An 18,733-nucleotide genomic window follows, 5' to 3' on the forward strand; every position below is an offset into this window, starting at 1 on the left:
ACAGTATCATCTGTAACCATATATCTGACACAATTTAGCTACTATATATACTAGAAGTGTTCAAACAAAGCCATATTTGCAATAGTTGTATGTATGCAGATACCAGTCTGAGATATAAATTCACTTAAAATGTTGTAGAGATGACTGCTAACATCTGATTTTTGCATAACTTCCAAACATAGTTATTGTTTCTATATCAAGAACATTAAAATCAGAAAATCATACCATTTACAAGTTAAATTATTTGTTTTATGACCCAGGGGGTAGGCAATTTTCTATGTTTTTTGCCCCTGGGACCTCAAATTTCCTAAATCATTCTGCTGTTTCTAGCAATTTGAAATATTTAGTACATATTCAGGATAGAACACACTATTGTAAGTTTTCTTGAGATATTTTTGTTTTTCTAGCTTGTATTTGTTATGCCGTGGTGACAAAAAAGAAGAATTAGGTGTTGCGGCTTAATTTTGGGTTATCGAAAGGACACAAATACTCCATAAATAATATTCAGGAAGGATCTATGAGTTTCAATGACTGCGAAGAGTAAATATAAGCACTTTTTAACAATTTAACTTACAAATATGTAAATGTTATGAATTAATTTTGTATCCAGGACTTTAAGTAAACTATGCATACTGTAATCTGTGAATTTATGCTGAGTCATCATATCTAAGGCCCAGGATTCTATCAATCTTCATTAAATATTTATAAAACTTCATATTTGAGTTAATTTCTTTAAAATCTGTGAAATAAAGCAAATTTGGTTAAATTCTGAATGTTCCCCTTTTTCACCCTATATAGGTTGCATTTCTGTAAATATTGACAATGCAATTTCCCATAGGAACTCCTTTTACGGCTAAAACTGTACCACTTTTACTATGAAGTTTTGAAAAAAATCTTATCCTAGAATTGAAAGTTCATTTGCACCACAATTTTTTTCAAAGGTCAAAATATAGGGCTGTGCGGCATATTTTCAACGTTTATATGCCCCAAACTTCAAACTTACACTTATTTTCTTAACTACCCCTACCTCGAATGAAAGGTTACCACAGATTTCAATGTAAACAATAAGCACGTGTTTATTTACTGGTAACATTCCCAAGTTCTGTCTCTGCGATATGGAACACAGAGAGCATAACTGGGAACCAGTATGTAAACAAAATTAATTTTCTATGAATATTCTATTTCTCCCCAAAAGAGGCGTGTTGTCAGAAACAGCTGTATTTACAAAGTGCAACCTTCAGTCTCGTTGAAATCTCGTTCTTGAATTATTTCCAAAACATGTGATACAAGTGGAAACTATCAATGAATTTTAAAAATATTATAATCAAACATAACGCTGTCAAAAAATTGTGTATTTACAATGAATGGTTTTTGAGTAATCCAGTTTTCAAATTTTACGACCAATCAAGTCTGTATTTTTAGCCAAAATTTTGAGAAAATGGGTGAGGGATACAAAAACTGATTTTACAAGAATCATGTACATCCCATATCATTTTGGTCTTTTCAAATTTCTTAGATATGTATTTTTTCAATCATTTATAGCAAAAAAGTTGAAGTAATATGCATTTTGTTCTTAAAACTGAGAAAAATCACAAAAATACAAAATTGACAGCATGGTAAATTTTACACAAAAAAGCTTCAAAATATGATAAAACTTTCTTATATTAACACCTACCTATAGTTTTTATAAGTAAAATTTATTCAGATTGGTCCACTTCATCTTTGTAGAAAGTATGAAAAAAAGTTTTATTGTGAAACTGTGATTTTTTTCACGATTATAGCCCAAAAATAGGTAAAAATCGATGAAAAATGGGAAAATCATCAAAATTGGGCATTTTCAAAGGGTCGTAGCAAAAAAAGAAGTGCACCACCATATGATTTTTTCTTCACCAGCTATTTTGTTAGTCTTATAAACCCAAAAATCAGGTTAAGAAAAAAAGTTTAATTCTAGAAATTTTTGGCTCCTCAGAGGTGTACATCCTTAAAAAAGGGGGATTTTATGAAACTTTGGTGAATATATTAATGTAACATCCCTTTTGATTTGTATATATATTTCTAGTTGATCATATAAATTCATTTAAAGCATAAAAGACAAGTTAAAAGAGCAACGGGCGTATCATGCGCTAAAGCACAGCTCTTTATTGCTTATTGTCTTTAATATTATTATAGATAGAGATAAACTGTAAACAGCAATAATGTTCAGCAAAGCAAGATCTACAAATAAGTTAATATGACTAAAATGGTCAGTTGACCCCTTAAGGAGTTATTGCCCTTTATAGTCATTTTTTACCAATTTTTCGTAATTTTTTCTAATCTTTTACAAAAATCTTTTCCTCTAAAACTACTGGTCCAAATTTAACCATACTTGGCCATAATCATCATTGAGGTATTTAGTTTAAAAAATGTGTGTGGTGACCCTGCAAACCAACCAAGATGGCCGCCATGGCCAAAAATAGAATATAGGGGTAAAATGTAGATTTTGGCTTACAACTCTGAAACCAAAGCATTAAGAGCAATTAGACCGGGATTAAATTGTTTTGCAAGTCAAGATCTATCTGCCCTGAAATTTTCAGATGAATCCGACAACTGGTTTTTGGGTTGCTGTCCCTGACTTGAAAATTTTTATGGTAATTTTGCTGTTTTTGGTTATCTTGAATATTATTATAGAGATAAACTGTAAATAATGTTCAGCAAAGTAAGATCCACAAATAAATCAACATGACCAAAAAGGTCAGTTGACCCCTTAAGGAGTTATTGCCATTTATAGTCAATTTTTAATAATTTTATAAATTTTAACAAAATATTTTCCTCTGTAACTAATGGGCCAAGTTCATTATAAATTGAGATAATGAGATAATTGTAAGAAGCAAGAATGTTCAGTAAAGTAAGATCTACAAACACATCACCATCACCAAAACAAAATTTTGTCATGAATCCTCTTAAGAGCCCCTAGTTCACTATAGTAAATATTTGTTATTTAAATTTTCAGACAAAAAAGAGAGGCAGACCAAAGAAGACCTGAATAAAAAATGTGCAATTTTGTGAACCAGCATAAATACAGAAAAATGGCAGCTACTATGAGTGTAAAACATAGACATTCATTACTCAGTTATAAATGGCAAAAGTCATCAGAATGCTAACACAAAGGGAAATTATTAAAGTGAGATCATATATTTTGTCTTCAAGGGCATTTTGAGGGTCAAATTTGATCTGTTCATAACAGGTTTTACATCCTTCAATCTTGAATTTTGTTGTTTTCCTTTATAATTTAAATATTTGTAGACATTGGATGAAATACTATAAAAATATTTATTTACTTTTGGGTCGTGTTTCCATAGAAATAATAGGAATACTTTAGAAACAATATTAAATTCAGGACTTTGGCATGCATATTTTACCCCTGTAAATGAATTACACAGACACACTATTGTAACTGACTGTTTGGCAATGGTTAAATAGTTCTAAATTTTAATCATATAAGAAATCAATGCTTAGTTTATCAGGAGTCTTTTACTTCTGTTATGAACCTACCTCATGAACAGTAAAAATTAAAAACACAAAATTGTGTGGTAAGTGTTTCCTCCATTACTTTAAAAAAAATCTTAGCATGCCCTGGAAGTGATAGACATGTTTAGCCTTGTCATGCAAATTAATCAATGAATGAATGGTTTTTTCAAGAAATTTTTTGAAGTTCTCATGTAATAACTCCACATTAAACAATATAAAATCAATGGGACAGTCCCATTTGCAAAAAAATGAAATGGCTAGAGGTAAAAAACTGATTCTGGGGAAAGGTTTAGTTCCTGCACAATAGATTTATCAATGTGAGCAATGTCAGACATTGTAAGATGTTACTCTCAGTGATGTTTATCAAATGTTTCCTCTGTAATGGACAAGTAATTTTAATGTAAATAATTGAATAAAATGAAGCTATTTATTTATTTTTGTAGATCAATAGATCTTGATTTCTGCTTGAAAATTAGGAGAACTTTTAAATATCAAGAACTTGAAAGTGTTGTATTTTAAAGGTTATGTTTTTAAATTGCTTAATATAAAAGCAGGTAATTTTAGCAGAGTTTTTTTTTTTATTGCTAGTTAGGCATTCTGGATAAAATGATGAACATTACTGCTAAAAAAAGGAGGCTGTATAGCCAGTCAAGGTTGTTAAAAACTCCCATCATCATAAAGAAAAACTGGTCCAAAAATCAATTATATTTAAACTCTGTGTAAATTATTCACTTTATAGTATTAAGTAAATGTTGAGAATATTTGAATGATGTTGACTGTATAACAGATTTTATTGTTCAGTTTTTATTGTATTTGGTCATTTTAAACTGTCTAACAGCGTGTAACTCTGTTGAATGCTGAAAGATTCAGATAAATCTGAAATCCCAAGCATTTAATAATGTTCACTCACAAGATCATTTTTATTACATTCATTTCAGACATCAACGTCCATTTAAAACATTTGTACTGTAATCATGTATATAAAATTGTAAGATATCGTCCGACAATGCTTTGTTTATGCATCAATTGATTTCGTTGTTCATTGTTGACATTACAAAAATCATTATTTTGATGTAGAATAAAATATAAAAACACTCCATTTATCTGTTATTTATAGATTGTACTAATTTTACATTCATTTCATTATTTGATCTGAAGTTTCAATACAGACAGCAGCTTTACCTTCAAAAAAGCATATATTTATATCTCCACTGCTACAAAAACATGCAGTATATTGGACATGTATATAACTCAGTTCCAAATTATCTCAATATTTTATTTCATTTTTCATCAAGTTGATAACTATAGATGATTTTCACATTTTGTTTACACATCACTGCCATGTGCATTTTGACCCTGATTTTCATTATCTAAAGTACAAGATCAAGTATTGATTTTTGCTATGTTGATTAAAAAATAAGAATTTTCCTGAACATGTATGAAATATTTGCCACTGGACATGAAGTAACCAACAATCAATGGTAATGAGAGTAGGTCTTGGCCTTTATTTCAAGCTCCAGGAATCAGTTGTCTTCCTGATTATAAAAAAAAGATGTGGTATGATTGCAAATGAGACTAAATTGACACAGAAATAAACAGTTATAGGTCACTTCAGCCGTCATCAATGAGCTTAGCCGAAATGACAAATGTAAAACAATTCAAGTAGAAAACAAACTGGCCAATTGATGTACAAAATAATGACAGAAAAACAAATATGTTTAACAGCAACAAATGACAACCACTGAATAAAATGCCTTGTGGTTTTGTAGCATGTTCATAGTACAGGGATCTTGGTTTTCATCACTGATTGGGCCAAATAACAAAAAACTAGAAAAATGATATTTGCTGCTTCTCTGCTAAGCATTCAGCATTTTAGGTTACTAGTAAGATCTAGGAGGCCATGATTGGATGTCTTCCTGCAGGCTGTTACTTTGTGATATAGCATGTCTGCCACAAAACAGGGCTCTTTTTGTATCACATTGATAGATGTTCATCCTGATATGCATGTACATGTATTATTTGCCATTATCATGATTACAGGTGAACTATCAATAGTTCAATTATTGGGCCATCTGATGATAAATCATTGGAAGGTCTATACTATGTCTGTCCTTTACAAATAATGTCTGCTCTCTTTTGAGTTCAAAACACCTGTGTGTTGCAAAATGAAACTTTTCACTAATATTCCCAACTACTAGAGAGTGTCTTTTACCAGGAAAAAACCATTATTAAAGTTAGTCAAAACTTAGTTCAATTTAGCTACACAGCTACTTTTGCATAGGTACTATTTCTGTACTAAAATATGTAGTACTGGAAATTTACTTTTAATATTTAGTACTATCTCTTTACTTTAAAATTATTGTAATATTTAGGTACTTGTATTTTACAGTACTTGATTTGTACTAAATATTTTGGTACAGAAATTATACAATATTCCATGTTTGAAAATCATAATTTTAAGAGATTTGAAATAGAAAAACTTTCAAAATGCTGAAAATGTAACGTTAGTAACCCAAAATCTGTAGTACCTAAATTTTAAGTACAAATCAAGTACTGTAAAATACAGGTACCTAAATATTACAATAATTTTAAAGCAACAAAATAGCACTGAATATTAAAAGTAGATTTCCAGTACTACAGATTTTTGGTATAGAAATAGTACCTATGCAAAAGTAGCTGTGTACCACTGTATGTGTGTATCCAATCTTTTTTGTTCTCTTTTTATACGACCGCAAAAATTTTAATTTTTTTGGTCGTATATTGCTATCACGTTGGCGTCGTCGTCGTCGTCCGAATACTTTTAGTTTTCGCACTCTAACTTTAGTAAGGTTTATGACCACAAAAGGAAGGTTGGGATTGATTTTGGGAGTTTTGGTCCCAACATTTTAGGAATTAGGGGCCAAAAAGGGCCCAAATAAGCATTTTCTTGGTTTTCACACTATAACTTTAGTTAAGTGAATAGAAATCTATGAAATTTTGACACAAGGTTTATGACCACAAAAGGAAGGTTGGGATTGATTTTGGGAGTTTTGGTTCCAACAGTTTAGGAATTAAGGGCCAAAAAAGGGCCCAAATAAGCATTATTCTTGGTTTTCGCACAATAACTTTAGTATAAGTAAATAGAAATCAATGAAATTTTAACACAAGGTTTATGACCACAAAAGGAAGGTTGGGATTGATTTTTGGAGTTGAGGTCACAACAGTTTATGAATTAGGGGCCAAAAAGGGGCCCAAATAAGCATTATTTTTGGTTTTTGCACCATAACTTTAGTATAAGTAAATAGAAATCTATGAAATTTAAACACAAGGTTTATGACCATAAAAGGAAGGTTGGGTTTGATTTTGGGAGTTTTGGTCCTAACAGTTTAGGAATAAGGGGCCCAAAGGGTCCAAAATTGAACTTTGTGTGATTTCATCAAAAATTGAATAATTGGGGTTCTTTGATATGCCGAATCTAACTATGTATGTAGATTCTTAATTTTTGGTCCCGTTTTCAAATTGGTCTACATTAAGGTCCAAAGGGTCCAAAATTAAACTTAGTTTGATTTAATCAAAAATTGAATCCTTGGGGTTCTTTGATATGCTGAATTTAAAAATGTACTTAGATTTTTAATTATTGGCCTAGTTTTCAAGTTGGTCCAAATGGGGGTCCAAAATTAAACTTTGTTTGATTTCATCAAAAATTGAATAAATGGGTTCTTTGATATGCCAAATCTAACTGTTTATGTAGATTCTTAATTTTTGGTCCAGTTTTCAAATTGGTCTACATTAAGGTCCAAAGGGTCCAAAATTAAACTAAGTTTGATTTTAACAAAAATAAAATTCTTGGGCTTATTTGATATGCTTTATCTAAATATGTACTTTGATTTTTGATTATGGGCCCAGTTTTCAAGTTGGTCCAAATCAGGATTCCATATTAAATATTGTGCAATAGCAAGAAATTTTCAATTGCACAGTATTGCACAATAGCAAGAAATATCTAATTGCACAATATTGTGCAATAGCAATTAATTTTCAATTGGAGTTATCTTTCTTTGTATAGAATAGTAGTTGATAATATATGTTGGAAATTTGCCAGACATGACTATGATGTCATTTTCTATTTTTATTTGCCAATAACTTTATGTAAATAACTTCATTGGAAATTTGCCAATATAAAATGTTGCTGATGAAGCTTTTTTTCCTTATCTTATCTAAAATGTTTTTAGATAATGTATGTTGGACATTTGCCAGACATGACTATGATGTCATTTTCTATTTTTATTTGCCAATAACTTTATGTAAATAACTTCATTGGAAATTTGCCAATATAAAATGTTGCTGATGAAGTTTTTTTTTATTGTTTTATACAATAAACAATGTATATTCACTTTTACTACCAACCAATCTTTACCATTCAGTGATAACAAGCACTTTATTTTACATTTTAATATTTTATGATGTATTTAAAAGAGTAGTTATTGTTGCAAACTCCATTAGAAATTTGAATTGATATCAGTTTTGGAAAAAGGGAAATGGGGATGTGAAAAAAAGGGGGGGGGGGTTTAAATTTTTCTCATTTCAGATTTCATAAATAAAAAGAAAATTTCTTCAAACATTTTTTTGAGAGGATTAATATTCAACAGCATAGTGAATTGCTCAAAGGCAAAAAAAAAACTTTTAAGTTCATTAGACCACATTCATTCTGTGTCAGAAACCTATGCTGTGTCAACTATTTAATTTTAGATTTAAAAAGTTTGAAGAAATCTTTAATTGATTTGTAAAATCTTGACATTTGTTTTGTGTAAAAAAAAAACCATGTAATGTCAAAAATTTGATCACAATCCAAATTCAGAGCTGTATCACGCTTGAATGTTTTGTCCATACTTGCCCAACTGTTCAGGGTTCGACCTCTGCGGTCGTATAAAGCTGCGCCCTGCGGAGCACCTGGTTTAAAACCTGGATAAATGAGCAGGTCATCAGTAAAGTTTATGCCTTCTATAGATATAAGCTGTTAATACATACTTGATCGACTATAGAAGAGGGACGAAAGATACCAGAGAGAGAGTCAAACTCATGGATAGAAAATAAACTGACAACGCCATGGCTTAAAATAATAGTAAAAAAGACACAACATTAAAAACTAAAGACTAAGCAACACGAACCCCACCAAAAACTGGGGGTGATATCAGGTGCACCGGAAGGGTAAGCAGATCCTGCTCCACATGTGGCACCCGTCGTATTGCTTATGGTATTACAAATCCGGTAAATAGTCTAATTCGATAGGTCACATTCGTGAAAAGGGAAGGGTATTGTAGTTACAACATAAGGAACATATTCGATATCGTCTGTGAAACGGTTTTTCCATAACAATCAACCAACTCGTGACGGTGTCCGTAAAATTTACAAAGAAATGATTTCAAATTCACCATTTGGAACTCTGTTTTAATAGCTTCCTTGTGAGTAGCAATCCTCTATCAAGGAAACCATGATGGGAAATACAATCCCGGGCATATCGTATCAATTGGAAGATGTATAATCCATATGCAGGCACTGCTAGAATGTTGCTACATAGAAATAGAAAGTTCACAATTGGGAAGCTGAAATCATCTCTTTTGTCGTAAAGTTTTGTTTTCAACATACCCTCATTGTCAATTTCTAGATGTAAGTCAAGATATGAGGCAGGCTTAGCTGTATCTGTAGTATCCTTTATCTCTAGTTCAATGGGATAGATTCGTTCAACATGGTGACCAAATTTTGTATTATTTAGTGAGAACATCATCTATATAGCGGAACGTAAAGTTATGTTATTCTTTATACTAGTACATGAACATGTGCACTTGATATGTACGTGCCATGATTATTTTTCAGTTTAGTCAGATCGTCTTTTGGTTGGCAAGAATAAGTGAGACAAAGAATTTACCACTGATAATTCATAAATTTATATCAATATTAAACACATATTTTACTGCACAGTGGAAATATCAAGCCTACCCTTTATAACACCCTTTCTCACACCCCTACTTTTTTTACGGTCATTTAGAACGGTCATTCGAGCGTGACGCAATTTATTGAATGACGTCATTGTTTGGTATGTACATGTGACGTCACGAACGTCTAGTTTTCATATTTTTTGGCACTAAATGCAATATAAAAAATACAAAACACAAAAAAATACCATTATAAACAAAATATTTTTAAAACAACAGCACGCAAATTTTAAGGTAACCCAGGTGCTTTGGATAAGTAATTGAGCAGTTCTTTTAAGGCTTTTAAAACAAGACAAAATTAGAACTGAAGGTAACCCAGTGCTATGGATCATAAAACAGTTCATATAATATAATACTCTCCTGTTGAAATATATGATAAAGCGTATAAAACATGGCAAAATCCGTTTCACATGCCGTATCACCCTCGACCAATATCATCCCTCGGGCCTAAAGACCCTTGGGCTGATATTGGTGTCTCGGGATGATATGACATATGATACGGATTTTGCCATGTATTATTCTCTATTTATTTCTCCAACACTATATAACACATAGCTGAGAGGGTGATAGAACAAATTGTTACCCTGAGAAAACATTGTCTACAGCGGCGGAACCAAGGTTAACAATGTTTTTCTGAGGGGTACCAATTTGCTCTCATAATCACCCTCTCAGCTATGTGTTACTTGATTTATTATACTGAATGTCCTATCATTATTGTCTTTAAATTTTATTTTAAACGTATTTTCAATGACGTCACTTACATAACAATGTTACGCCTTTACGGGTATTAGAAAAAACAACAAAAGTTAAGCAACGTTTTTTTTTTTTTTTTTTATTATTTTGACAGTCAAATAATAAAATCTGATCCAAAACGTAGAACTTAGGCATTGTATTTAATTACATGATGTAAATTCAATCCATTGTTCTTTAAATATCGATTTTTGATTGGTCTGGATGAGAGGGTAACATTCAAAGAAATTGACACCCTCTCAGCCATGTGATAAAGAAAATTAACACCCTCGTATTAGCCAATCAAAATATGGCATTTTAACGTGAAGTATAATAAAATAAGTTAAGCTATGGGAAAAATTAGTAAGACAATGGTTCTCTTTATAGTAATGTCACGTCAAGATTTCTTACGGAAGTAAAACCAAGTTGTCTGTAACCAAATGCCTTATAGGTACGATGACAAGCTGTGTCAATATCATGTAATTGTTCACTGGATATAAATGTTCGCCAGGTATTGGCAATTCTTAATGCATTTCCAAATTTTGTAAGCCACGGACTTCTATTTCTTTGGTCTCTTCCCAAGAGATGATGTTTGATATAATTGTCTACCTTTAACGTGAAAGGTAAATTTGAAAAACTGAAAACTTTTCCAAAAACCTGTACCGGTTTCTGTACAAGAGTCTCGTATCTCAACACGAATATGTTGTTTGGATAGACAGATTTGAACAGTTTAGTGGCATTTCTGTCTGCCATCATTTTATTACATATTATTTCTGACCCTTTCACAACTGATTGGATAAGTTTATACTTTAACATTGACATCGTTGTCGCCCTGGGATCTCTCACCAAGTAAATGGTTTTGATGTTAGTAGTTTGCTTCAGAATATGTTCTAATGATGCCACCTGTAGACGAATAACTTTTATGATCCTTCTAGACTTTGACAAGCATACTTGCTCCAGTTTATTGATACAATAAGAAAATGAATCATGTCTCAGACACGTGAAATACGATCTCATGTCAAGTGAGTGCAGTAATAAATTCTCCTTTTTCAAATCTCCAATGTTAATTTTAGTGAAATCACAATTGAACCAATGAATTAACATCTCAGCTTGCACTCTGGGTAGCTCTGTGATCGTAGTTATATTTCTGAAATGACGAAAATATATGGAACGCCGTAACTGCCTTATGGTACTTCTTTCTTTATCATGATGAGGTTTTTCTCTATTATGATGAGGTTTTTCTCTATTATGATGAGCTTTTTCTTTATTATGATGTGGTTTTTCTCTATTATGATGAGCTTTTTCTTTATTATGATGAGCTTTTTCTTTATTATGATGAGGTTTTTCTCTATTATGATGAGCTTTTTCTTTATTATGATGTGGTTTTTCTCTATTATGATGAGCTTTTTCTTTATTATGATGAGCTTTTTCTTTATTATGATGAGGTTTTTCTTTATTATGATGAGCTTTTTCTTTATTATGATGAGAATTTTCTCTATTATGATGAGGTTTTTCTTTATTATGATGAGGTTTTTCTCTATTATGATGAGGTTTTTCTCTCTATTATGATGAGCTGTTAGAAGGGAATCATGGGAAATTAAGAGAATCATGGGAAACTAAGAGAATTAAGATCAAACAAAAAGAAAAATGGCAGAATCAGAAATGTTGAAAGTTCTTCGGAAAGTTTGCTTGCTCCATGTGCGGGAAATGTTTGATAAAGAAAAAATAACACCAGATATTGTCAGCATGCTTTCAAAACATGAACTGGAATATCTAGGAGTTACCATCTAGCGCATATGATGACACTGCGAATGGATTGCATCAAGTATGGAAACATGAAACCTGTGAAAACTGATAGTTTTGATGGCCATCCAAAATACCATGCCGACAAAAATGTACTAGAATCGTTGTTGGATTGTGACTTCAAGATATCGGACATTGGAAATGTCTTACAACTCTCAGAGAAAACAATATATTGACGGATGGCTCATTTTGGACTACATTTTTCTGACATTGAAGATGACAACCTTGATAGCATACTTTTCGGCATTGTCATGGACTTTCCTCCTTGTGGCGAACGCATTTTGCGTGAAATACTGACAGGAAAAGGAATTAAAGTACAAAGATTGAGGTTAAGAAATGCCATTCTTAGAATATACTTCGCTGGTACCCAAGAGAAAAAGACCAGTCGACTGCACAGATAAGATAAGATAAGGTAAGATAATTTTATTAACCAATCATGGTGCCCAAAATTTGAGCTATACAATCAAATGAATTACAAAATAAAGCACAGATGTGTATACAACGTTATGGCACCGAATCACTTATGGCACATAGACACTAACCATAAATTAGTGAGATGGGGATTCATTATACTAGGTGGAGTTAATGGGTTCACAAGGCTTATTATGTTTCTACATTGTCGTGACAACAACACTTCCGCCACCGTATTGAGTAGCTTCCTCTTCGAGTAGGTTTTGTGTATAGGTTCTGTCAGCAGTTGCGGATCCAGAAGTGGGTCCTACTGACTGCCTAAGAGGGGAATGCTCCGGTAATGTTTCAGTGATTCCCTATATAATCAAGCAAATTTTTTCCCAGAAAAAAGGGGGCCGGGCCCCTCCGCCACGGGTCAGATAAGGGACTAGAAAATGTATGTGGCGAATTTCATGTTGACAAAACATGGTGACAGCAGTATGATTACAGGCCCAAGCACGCACAATCAGAGAATAGAGAGATGGTGGAGGGACGTTAACGAGGGTGTTTTGTGCTATTTCTACAACTTATTCTATCCTTTGGAAGACCAGGAAATTCCCGATCCATTAAATGAACTGTATCTAATAGCCCTGCACTACATTTACATGGATGAAATTAACAGAAGACTTGATATTTGGACTCAAGCCCGGGCAAGCCATAGAATGAGAACAAAATCATCTATCAATATTTGGATCGCCGGTCAAATACAGAATCCAGCTGGTACACAACTCAGTGAACGAGATTTAGTTGATTATGGATTAGAGGGAAACACTGATGCGGCTAATCTTATGGATGATGGAAGGCCAAATTGTGAGCAAATGAACATTGCAATTTATGACCAACTAATGAGAGCAGATTTCAATAGGACAGGTACCAACTTTGGTATTGATGATTTTGTGAATTGTGTCGAAATCCTTTCTGCACAAGACCGATTAAACTTTCTGTATTTGTTTGCGTACAATAACAATGTTATAAATGAGCATTGTCTATTTCTTGGCCTGTTTTCCCCCAGTTTTAGTCTTGTTTTTGTTATATCCATCATAGAACTCATCTGGTACACTTACATGTATATAAAAAGAAAATGTTGTATGATTGCCAATGAGACAACTCTCCATAAGAGACCAAATGATACATAAATTAACAACCATAGGTCACCTTACGGTCTTCAACAATAAACCAATCCAATGCCGCATAGTCCGCTATAAAAGGCCCCGAAATGACAATGTAAAACAATTCAGACGAGAAAACTAACGGCCTAATTTTTGTACAAAAAATTAAAAAAAAAAACAATTATGTAACACAAAAACAAACGACAACAACTGAATTACTGGCTTCTGATTTGGGGTAGGCACATACACACAGAATGGGGCGCTGTTAAACATGTTAACGGTATCCCAACCCTCCCCTAACCTGGGACAGTGGTACAACATAAGAACGAACTCTAAAAATCAGTTAAAAAGGCTAAACTCATCAGATGGATAAATTAACATACAAATAATACAAATACAAGCGGACATTGCCGGAAACTTGTACACCTTAACAACAAAAAGACAAAAATAATAATAAATAAAATCATGCATCTAAGACTAAAATATCAATCAGTACACATCAAATGGATTTAGTGCAAAGACGCCAATAGAAAGTCGTAGAAAAACCTGACCTTATGCTATGCTAAAATACAGGAGTCGACATATTGCAGATCCATGAATGTGTATATGTATATAGAAATAATATTTAGTTTGCTTTAAATTTTACTGATAACAAAATCAATATCAATACCAATAAAACAATATTCAATGATCTAATTACAGTACTGAATTGGTAACATTTTAGAATGAGTTTATTTAAATCATAAAAGAGTTACCGGGATCGTTTTAAGATATATTCAAACTTGAAAACATAATCTTAAAATCTATATACATGCACAGGTATGGAAGAATTAAGTAAAGGTTATTAGTATTTGTGGTAACGAAATCCCTAACTTATGCATAGTCGTGAGGAGCATAGTTGGTGGCTGAAGTGAGAAGCAGTGTCATCATATGCGCTGGAATGGTAACTCCTAGATATATTCCAGTTCATGTTATGAAAGCATGATGACAATATTTGGTGTTATTTTTTCCCTTTATCAAACATTTCCCGCACATGGAGCTAGCAAACATTTCCAAGAACTTTCAACATTTCTGATTCTGCCATTTTTCTTTTTGTTTCATCTTAATTCTCTTTATTTCCCATGATTCCCTTCTAACAGCTCATCATAATAGAGAAAAAGCTCATCATAATAGAGAAAAAGCTCATCATAATAGAGAAAAAGCTCATCATAATAAAGAAAAAGCTTATCATAATACAGAAAAAGCTCATCATAATAAAGAAAAAGCTCATCATAATAAAGAAAAACCTCATCATAAAGAAAAAGCTCATCATAATAAAGAAAAACCTCATCATAATAAAGAAAAACCTCATCATAATAGAGAAAAAGCTCATCATAATAAAGAAAAACCTTATCATGATAAAGAATGAAGTAACATAAGGCAGTAACGGCGTTCCATAAAAATAGTTAATTTACATTAGTTAACAGTTAAGGTCTTTCCACCTTCGGATTAACATTTGCGGATAATTTAGATTTGAAAGATCTATAATAAATTCTTGCGGGAGATTGTTTCAAGCTTTTTTAAAAGTTAAATTTGTTTATAACTTGAGTATGGCATATGGTAAACCGTTTTTATATTTATCCCATTTTGAAGATATCTTATAACGTTTTAGAAAATATCTTCAAAGAATACTCAGTGATATAAGTTATTTACTTTATAAGGGTTCGGGATAAACTTTATATGATATTATGGTTAACTTGCCATACATGACGAACAAACACAGAGTATCTTCTTGTCAAGTCATACCATGTGTCATAAGATGTCTTAATTTAAGCTTATTCGAAAATAGTTGTCTCGGTAATTTTCTTTGAAAAAAAAGAAGAAGTAGATGTTTATTGCAAGATAACCCCGAACTTCCGGTTTGCACACGGCAAGGCGTTAAACCAACTAATTTGACCACATGATTAATCAAACTTACCCCACAGTTCCATTGTAAAACGATACTGGCACTTTTAAGTTTGAGCTTAATGTAAGGTCACTGATCGGTTCAAATAAAGCAAACGAATCGTCCGTCTCTGACAGAACGTCTAACGCCATTGTTGTTCCACCTCGACAATACCCAACGATTAAAACACACGTAGAATTATTACAAAAGTTGTCGCCTGTAAAACAAATGTGCTTAACGTAAATATTATATACAAATAGTTATATATTGAACTTTTATCATCACTATAAGCGATGTTTAAAAAAACAACAAATAAATATCCATGAAGATCTATAGACATTAATTATTTTGAAATTATCATATCTGCTTGTATTATCTAAATTATTAATAAATTTTCGAGACACTGAACGTTTAAAGAAACTAGCAATCAATCAACCTGTTTCGTTTTAGTTTGAATTTTAATTATAAAAGAAGAAAAAAAAATCATATAAATTACTGTCAGTGTGTGTTTCCTGTTTCTACTTAGTTCGGAATTATGTAATTGTTTTATATTGTTTGTTTTAGCTGAATACATATGCATATTTTCTTTATATATCTAATGAGTTTTAGCTAGTTTTATTGTATGTATGCATTCTGATTGTGAGATATTCCTCAGGTTTTTTTTGGGAGGTTATTTGTGCTGTTGTTTTGTTGTCGCGATCTATATTTTCCAAACACATATTTAGTACATTGTAAACCTACCCGCCGTTGGTTGTACCTTTGATGAATATTTATTATTATTGACAATATCACTAAGTTGTATATCTGTCCTTTCAGTAACTGATATTCCATCACTTATGTCTCCTGTTCCACCGGGGAACGATAAATCATTACTACCCCCGGTTCCTTCAAGGAAGATGACATCATTAAGGCTACCTTCTACTCCTTCAAGGAACGGTACATCATTACGGCTATTTTCTGTTCCTTCGGAGATCGCCAAATCATCAAGGGTATCCCCAGGGAACGACAAATCATCAAGGCTACCCCCTCTTCCTCCTTCGTACAACTGTTTATCATTTGTATAGTCCTCTGTCCTTCCGTCATTGCTTGTTCTTCTTTCTCTGAACGAAGTGTTTATAATGTTGTCGTCTGTGAGGGGATATGTGCCTATTGACTTGACAACTGAAACTATAGAAAGGGTTATAGTGAAGACACTGACTGCTATAAACAGTTAACTTAGGAACGATCATGTGCGCCAGCTAAGATGTAAAAGTCTAGAAAGCAGGGTTCATCTGACCTTGGTCTAATGTTCTTTGGATGAATTTTCATTATCTAATCTGTTCCCCAGATGTTTAAAGCAATTGTTTAACTATATTTAGTTATTGACCTATTGCAAGGTGCCGTCGGACAAGTCTTTCTGCAGAGTTCATATGACCTTGACGGTCGTTTCATGGTTCATTGGTCAATGTTTAAGTTTTCATTGGTTATTCTGTTTTCCATTTGCTCTATCTGTAGTTTTGATAACTTGAGTAATAAGAGGTTCACCAGGGGGGATATATTACTAGCGTAATTTTGTATGTGTGTTGATTTTTTTTATAAATATGAATTCAGGGAGATGAGGGTATAAGACAGCTACACACCGACACAGATAATCATTTTGGTATTCAATCAGCTTTTTAATTGCACGTTATTTCATATCAAACTATTCAACAGCATTGATCAATAAAATAAAAACATTGTGCAGTGGCGGATCCAGTAATTCTAATAAATGGGCCCACTGACTGCCTAAAGGGGGCCCACTCTGGTCATGATTCAGTGATTCCCTACATATTTAAGCAATTTTTTTCCAGGCAAGAGGGATGGGCGGGTCCCCTGGGTCACCCCCTAAATCCACCTCTGTTGTGTTACATATTAAGGGGGTCTATTAAGTTCAAACGAGAAGTTTAAATAATTGTATTTATTTCTATTGGATTTGAATAAGTGTAGTTCTCACCTTTATTATAGGCTTTTAATGCCAGGAATATATATCCACAAATAAGGACCAAGATTGTCAAACATTTACACTTTGATATTAGTAACTTCCACATTTTCAGAATTCCTAGCTACGGGCCTGTCATTTATTTGTTATATCTTGAACATCTCAGCGTGCGTGTAGACATGTGGATATTGAAGACTTATTAAGTAGTTAAAATTAAGATTTGATTTATATTGATCCAAGTAAATGGGATATTGGTAAGTAGTTCCGTTTACTATCAGTAAGATTATAACGACTGAAGACGATGAGGGAAAGGGTAGATCATAAAAATAATAATTTATAAAAGTCGTCTGAAGTAGTTCCGTCTTCATTGAGTGACAGTGTTCTTTCTTATGTTGTACTGTTATACCACTGTCCCAGGTTAGGGGGAGGGTTGGGATCCCGATAACATGTTTAACCCCGCCAAATTATTTATGTATGTGCCTGTCCCAAGTCAGAAGCCTGTAATTCAGTGGTTGTCGTTTGTTTATGTGTTACATATTTGTTTTTCGTTCATTTTTTTTACATAAATAAGGCCGTTAGTTTTCTCGTTTGAATTGTTTTACATTGTCTTGTCGGGGCCTTTTATAGCTGACTATACGGTATGGGTTTTGCTCATTGTTGAAGGCCGTACGGTGACCTATAGTTGTTAATGTCTGTTTCATTTTGGTCTTTTGTGGATAGTTGTCTCATTGGCAATCATACTACATTTTCTTTTTTTACAGTGACCTGTTAATCCGAATGTGGTCATTATTGTTAATGGTTTCGTTTGCAGTCTACATATATAAAATAATCAATTATCGATCATGAAAATAAATGACTGTACTGACCAGCCACAAGCTGTCAGCCTCTTTTGGAATCAAATCAAGATCTGTTCAATCCTTGAGTCTGGTATTTGGAGGATGAATATCATTTCTTTAATGAATAGTTTTTCAAGACATCAAAGTATTCCAGTTTTTTTCTTCACTTAAATTCTATACAAACATATTTGACATTGCAAACGTCGCACGATGTTGGCTTTGTGTGTCTTTCCAATCGTACAGTAATAGGCCAGATGATTGTAAAGTTGACATCGGTCAATATTTGGTGAATAAGTTATACCTTTACTTTGGATTATTTTCTTAAAAGAAATAAGAAGATGTGGTACGAGTGTCGGATATATTTGCAATTAAGGATATATGTTGAATTAACTTTGCCAATTAGTCCGATTGACCCCGAAGCAAGCAGCTACAGCTCATCTATGTCTTCA

The 18,733-nt window shown here is 32.7% G+C and overlaps 1 protein-coding gene and 1 long non-coding RNA gene across 4 annotated transcripts in view; one reads left to right on the forward strand and one right to left on the reverse strand.

Moving 5' to 3' along the window:
- The window catches only part of LOC143084942 (sister chromatid cohesion protein PDS5 homolog A-like), a 36,448-nt gene extending 31,842 nt beyond the window's left edge, over nt 1–4,606 (forward strand). For all 3 annotated transcript variants that reach the window (XM_076261024.1, XM_076261025.1, XM_076261026.1), the window contains one exon: nt 2,990–4,606. In XM_076261024.1, coding sequence (XP_076117139.1) covers nt 2,990–3,022 — 33 coding nt within the window. In that variant the 3' untranslated portion in view covers nt 3,023–4,606. The remainder of the gene's footprint in view (nt 1–2,989) is intronic.
- A 6,206-nt stretch (nt 4,607–10,812) lies between these two features.
- Nucleotides 10,813–17,650, reverse strand: LOC143084931 (uncharacterized). Its single transcript, XR_012981212.1, has 4 exons — nt 17,464–17,650; nt 16,233–16,658; nt 15,525–15,708; nt 10,813–11,352 (listed from the first exon to the last, which is right to left on the reverse strand). It is a non-coding gene; the product is annotated as an uncharacterized LOC143084931 (long non-coding RNA).
- Between the last annotated feature and the right edge of the window lie 1,083 nt (nt 17,651–18,733).

This window comes from Mytilus galloprovincialis, chromosome 8 (assembly GCF_965363235.1).
Source record: "Mytilus galloprovincialis chromosome 8, xbMytGall1.hap1.1, whole genome shotgun sequence".
NCBI lineage: Eukaryota > Metazoa > Mollusca > Bivalvia > Mytilida > Mytilidae > Mytilus > Mytilus galloprovincialis.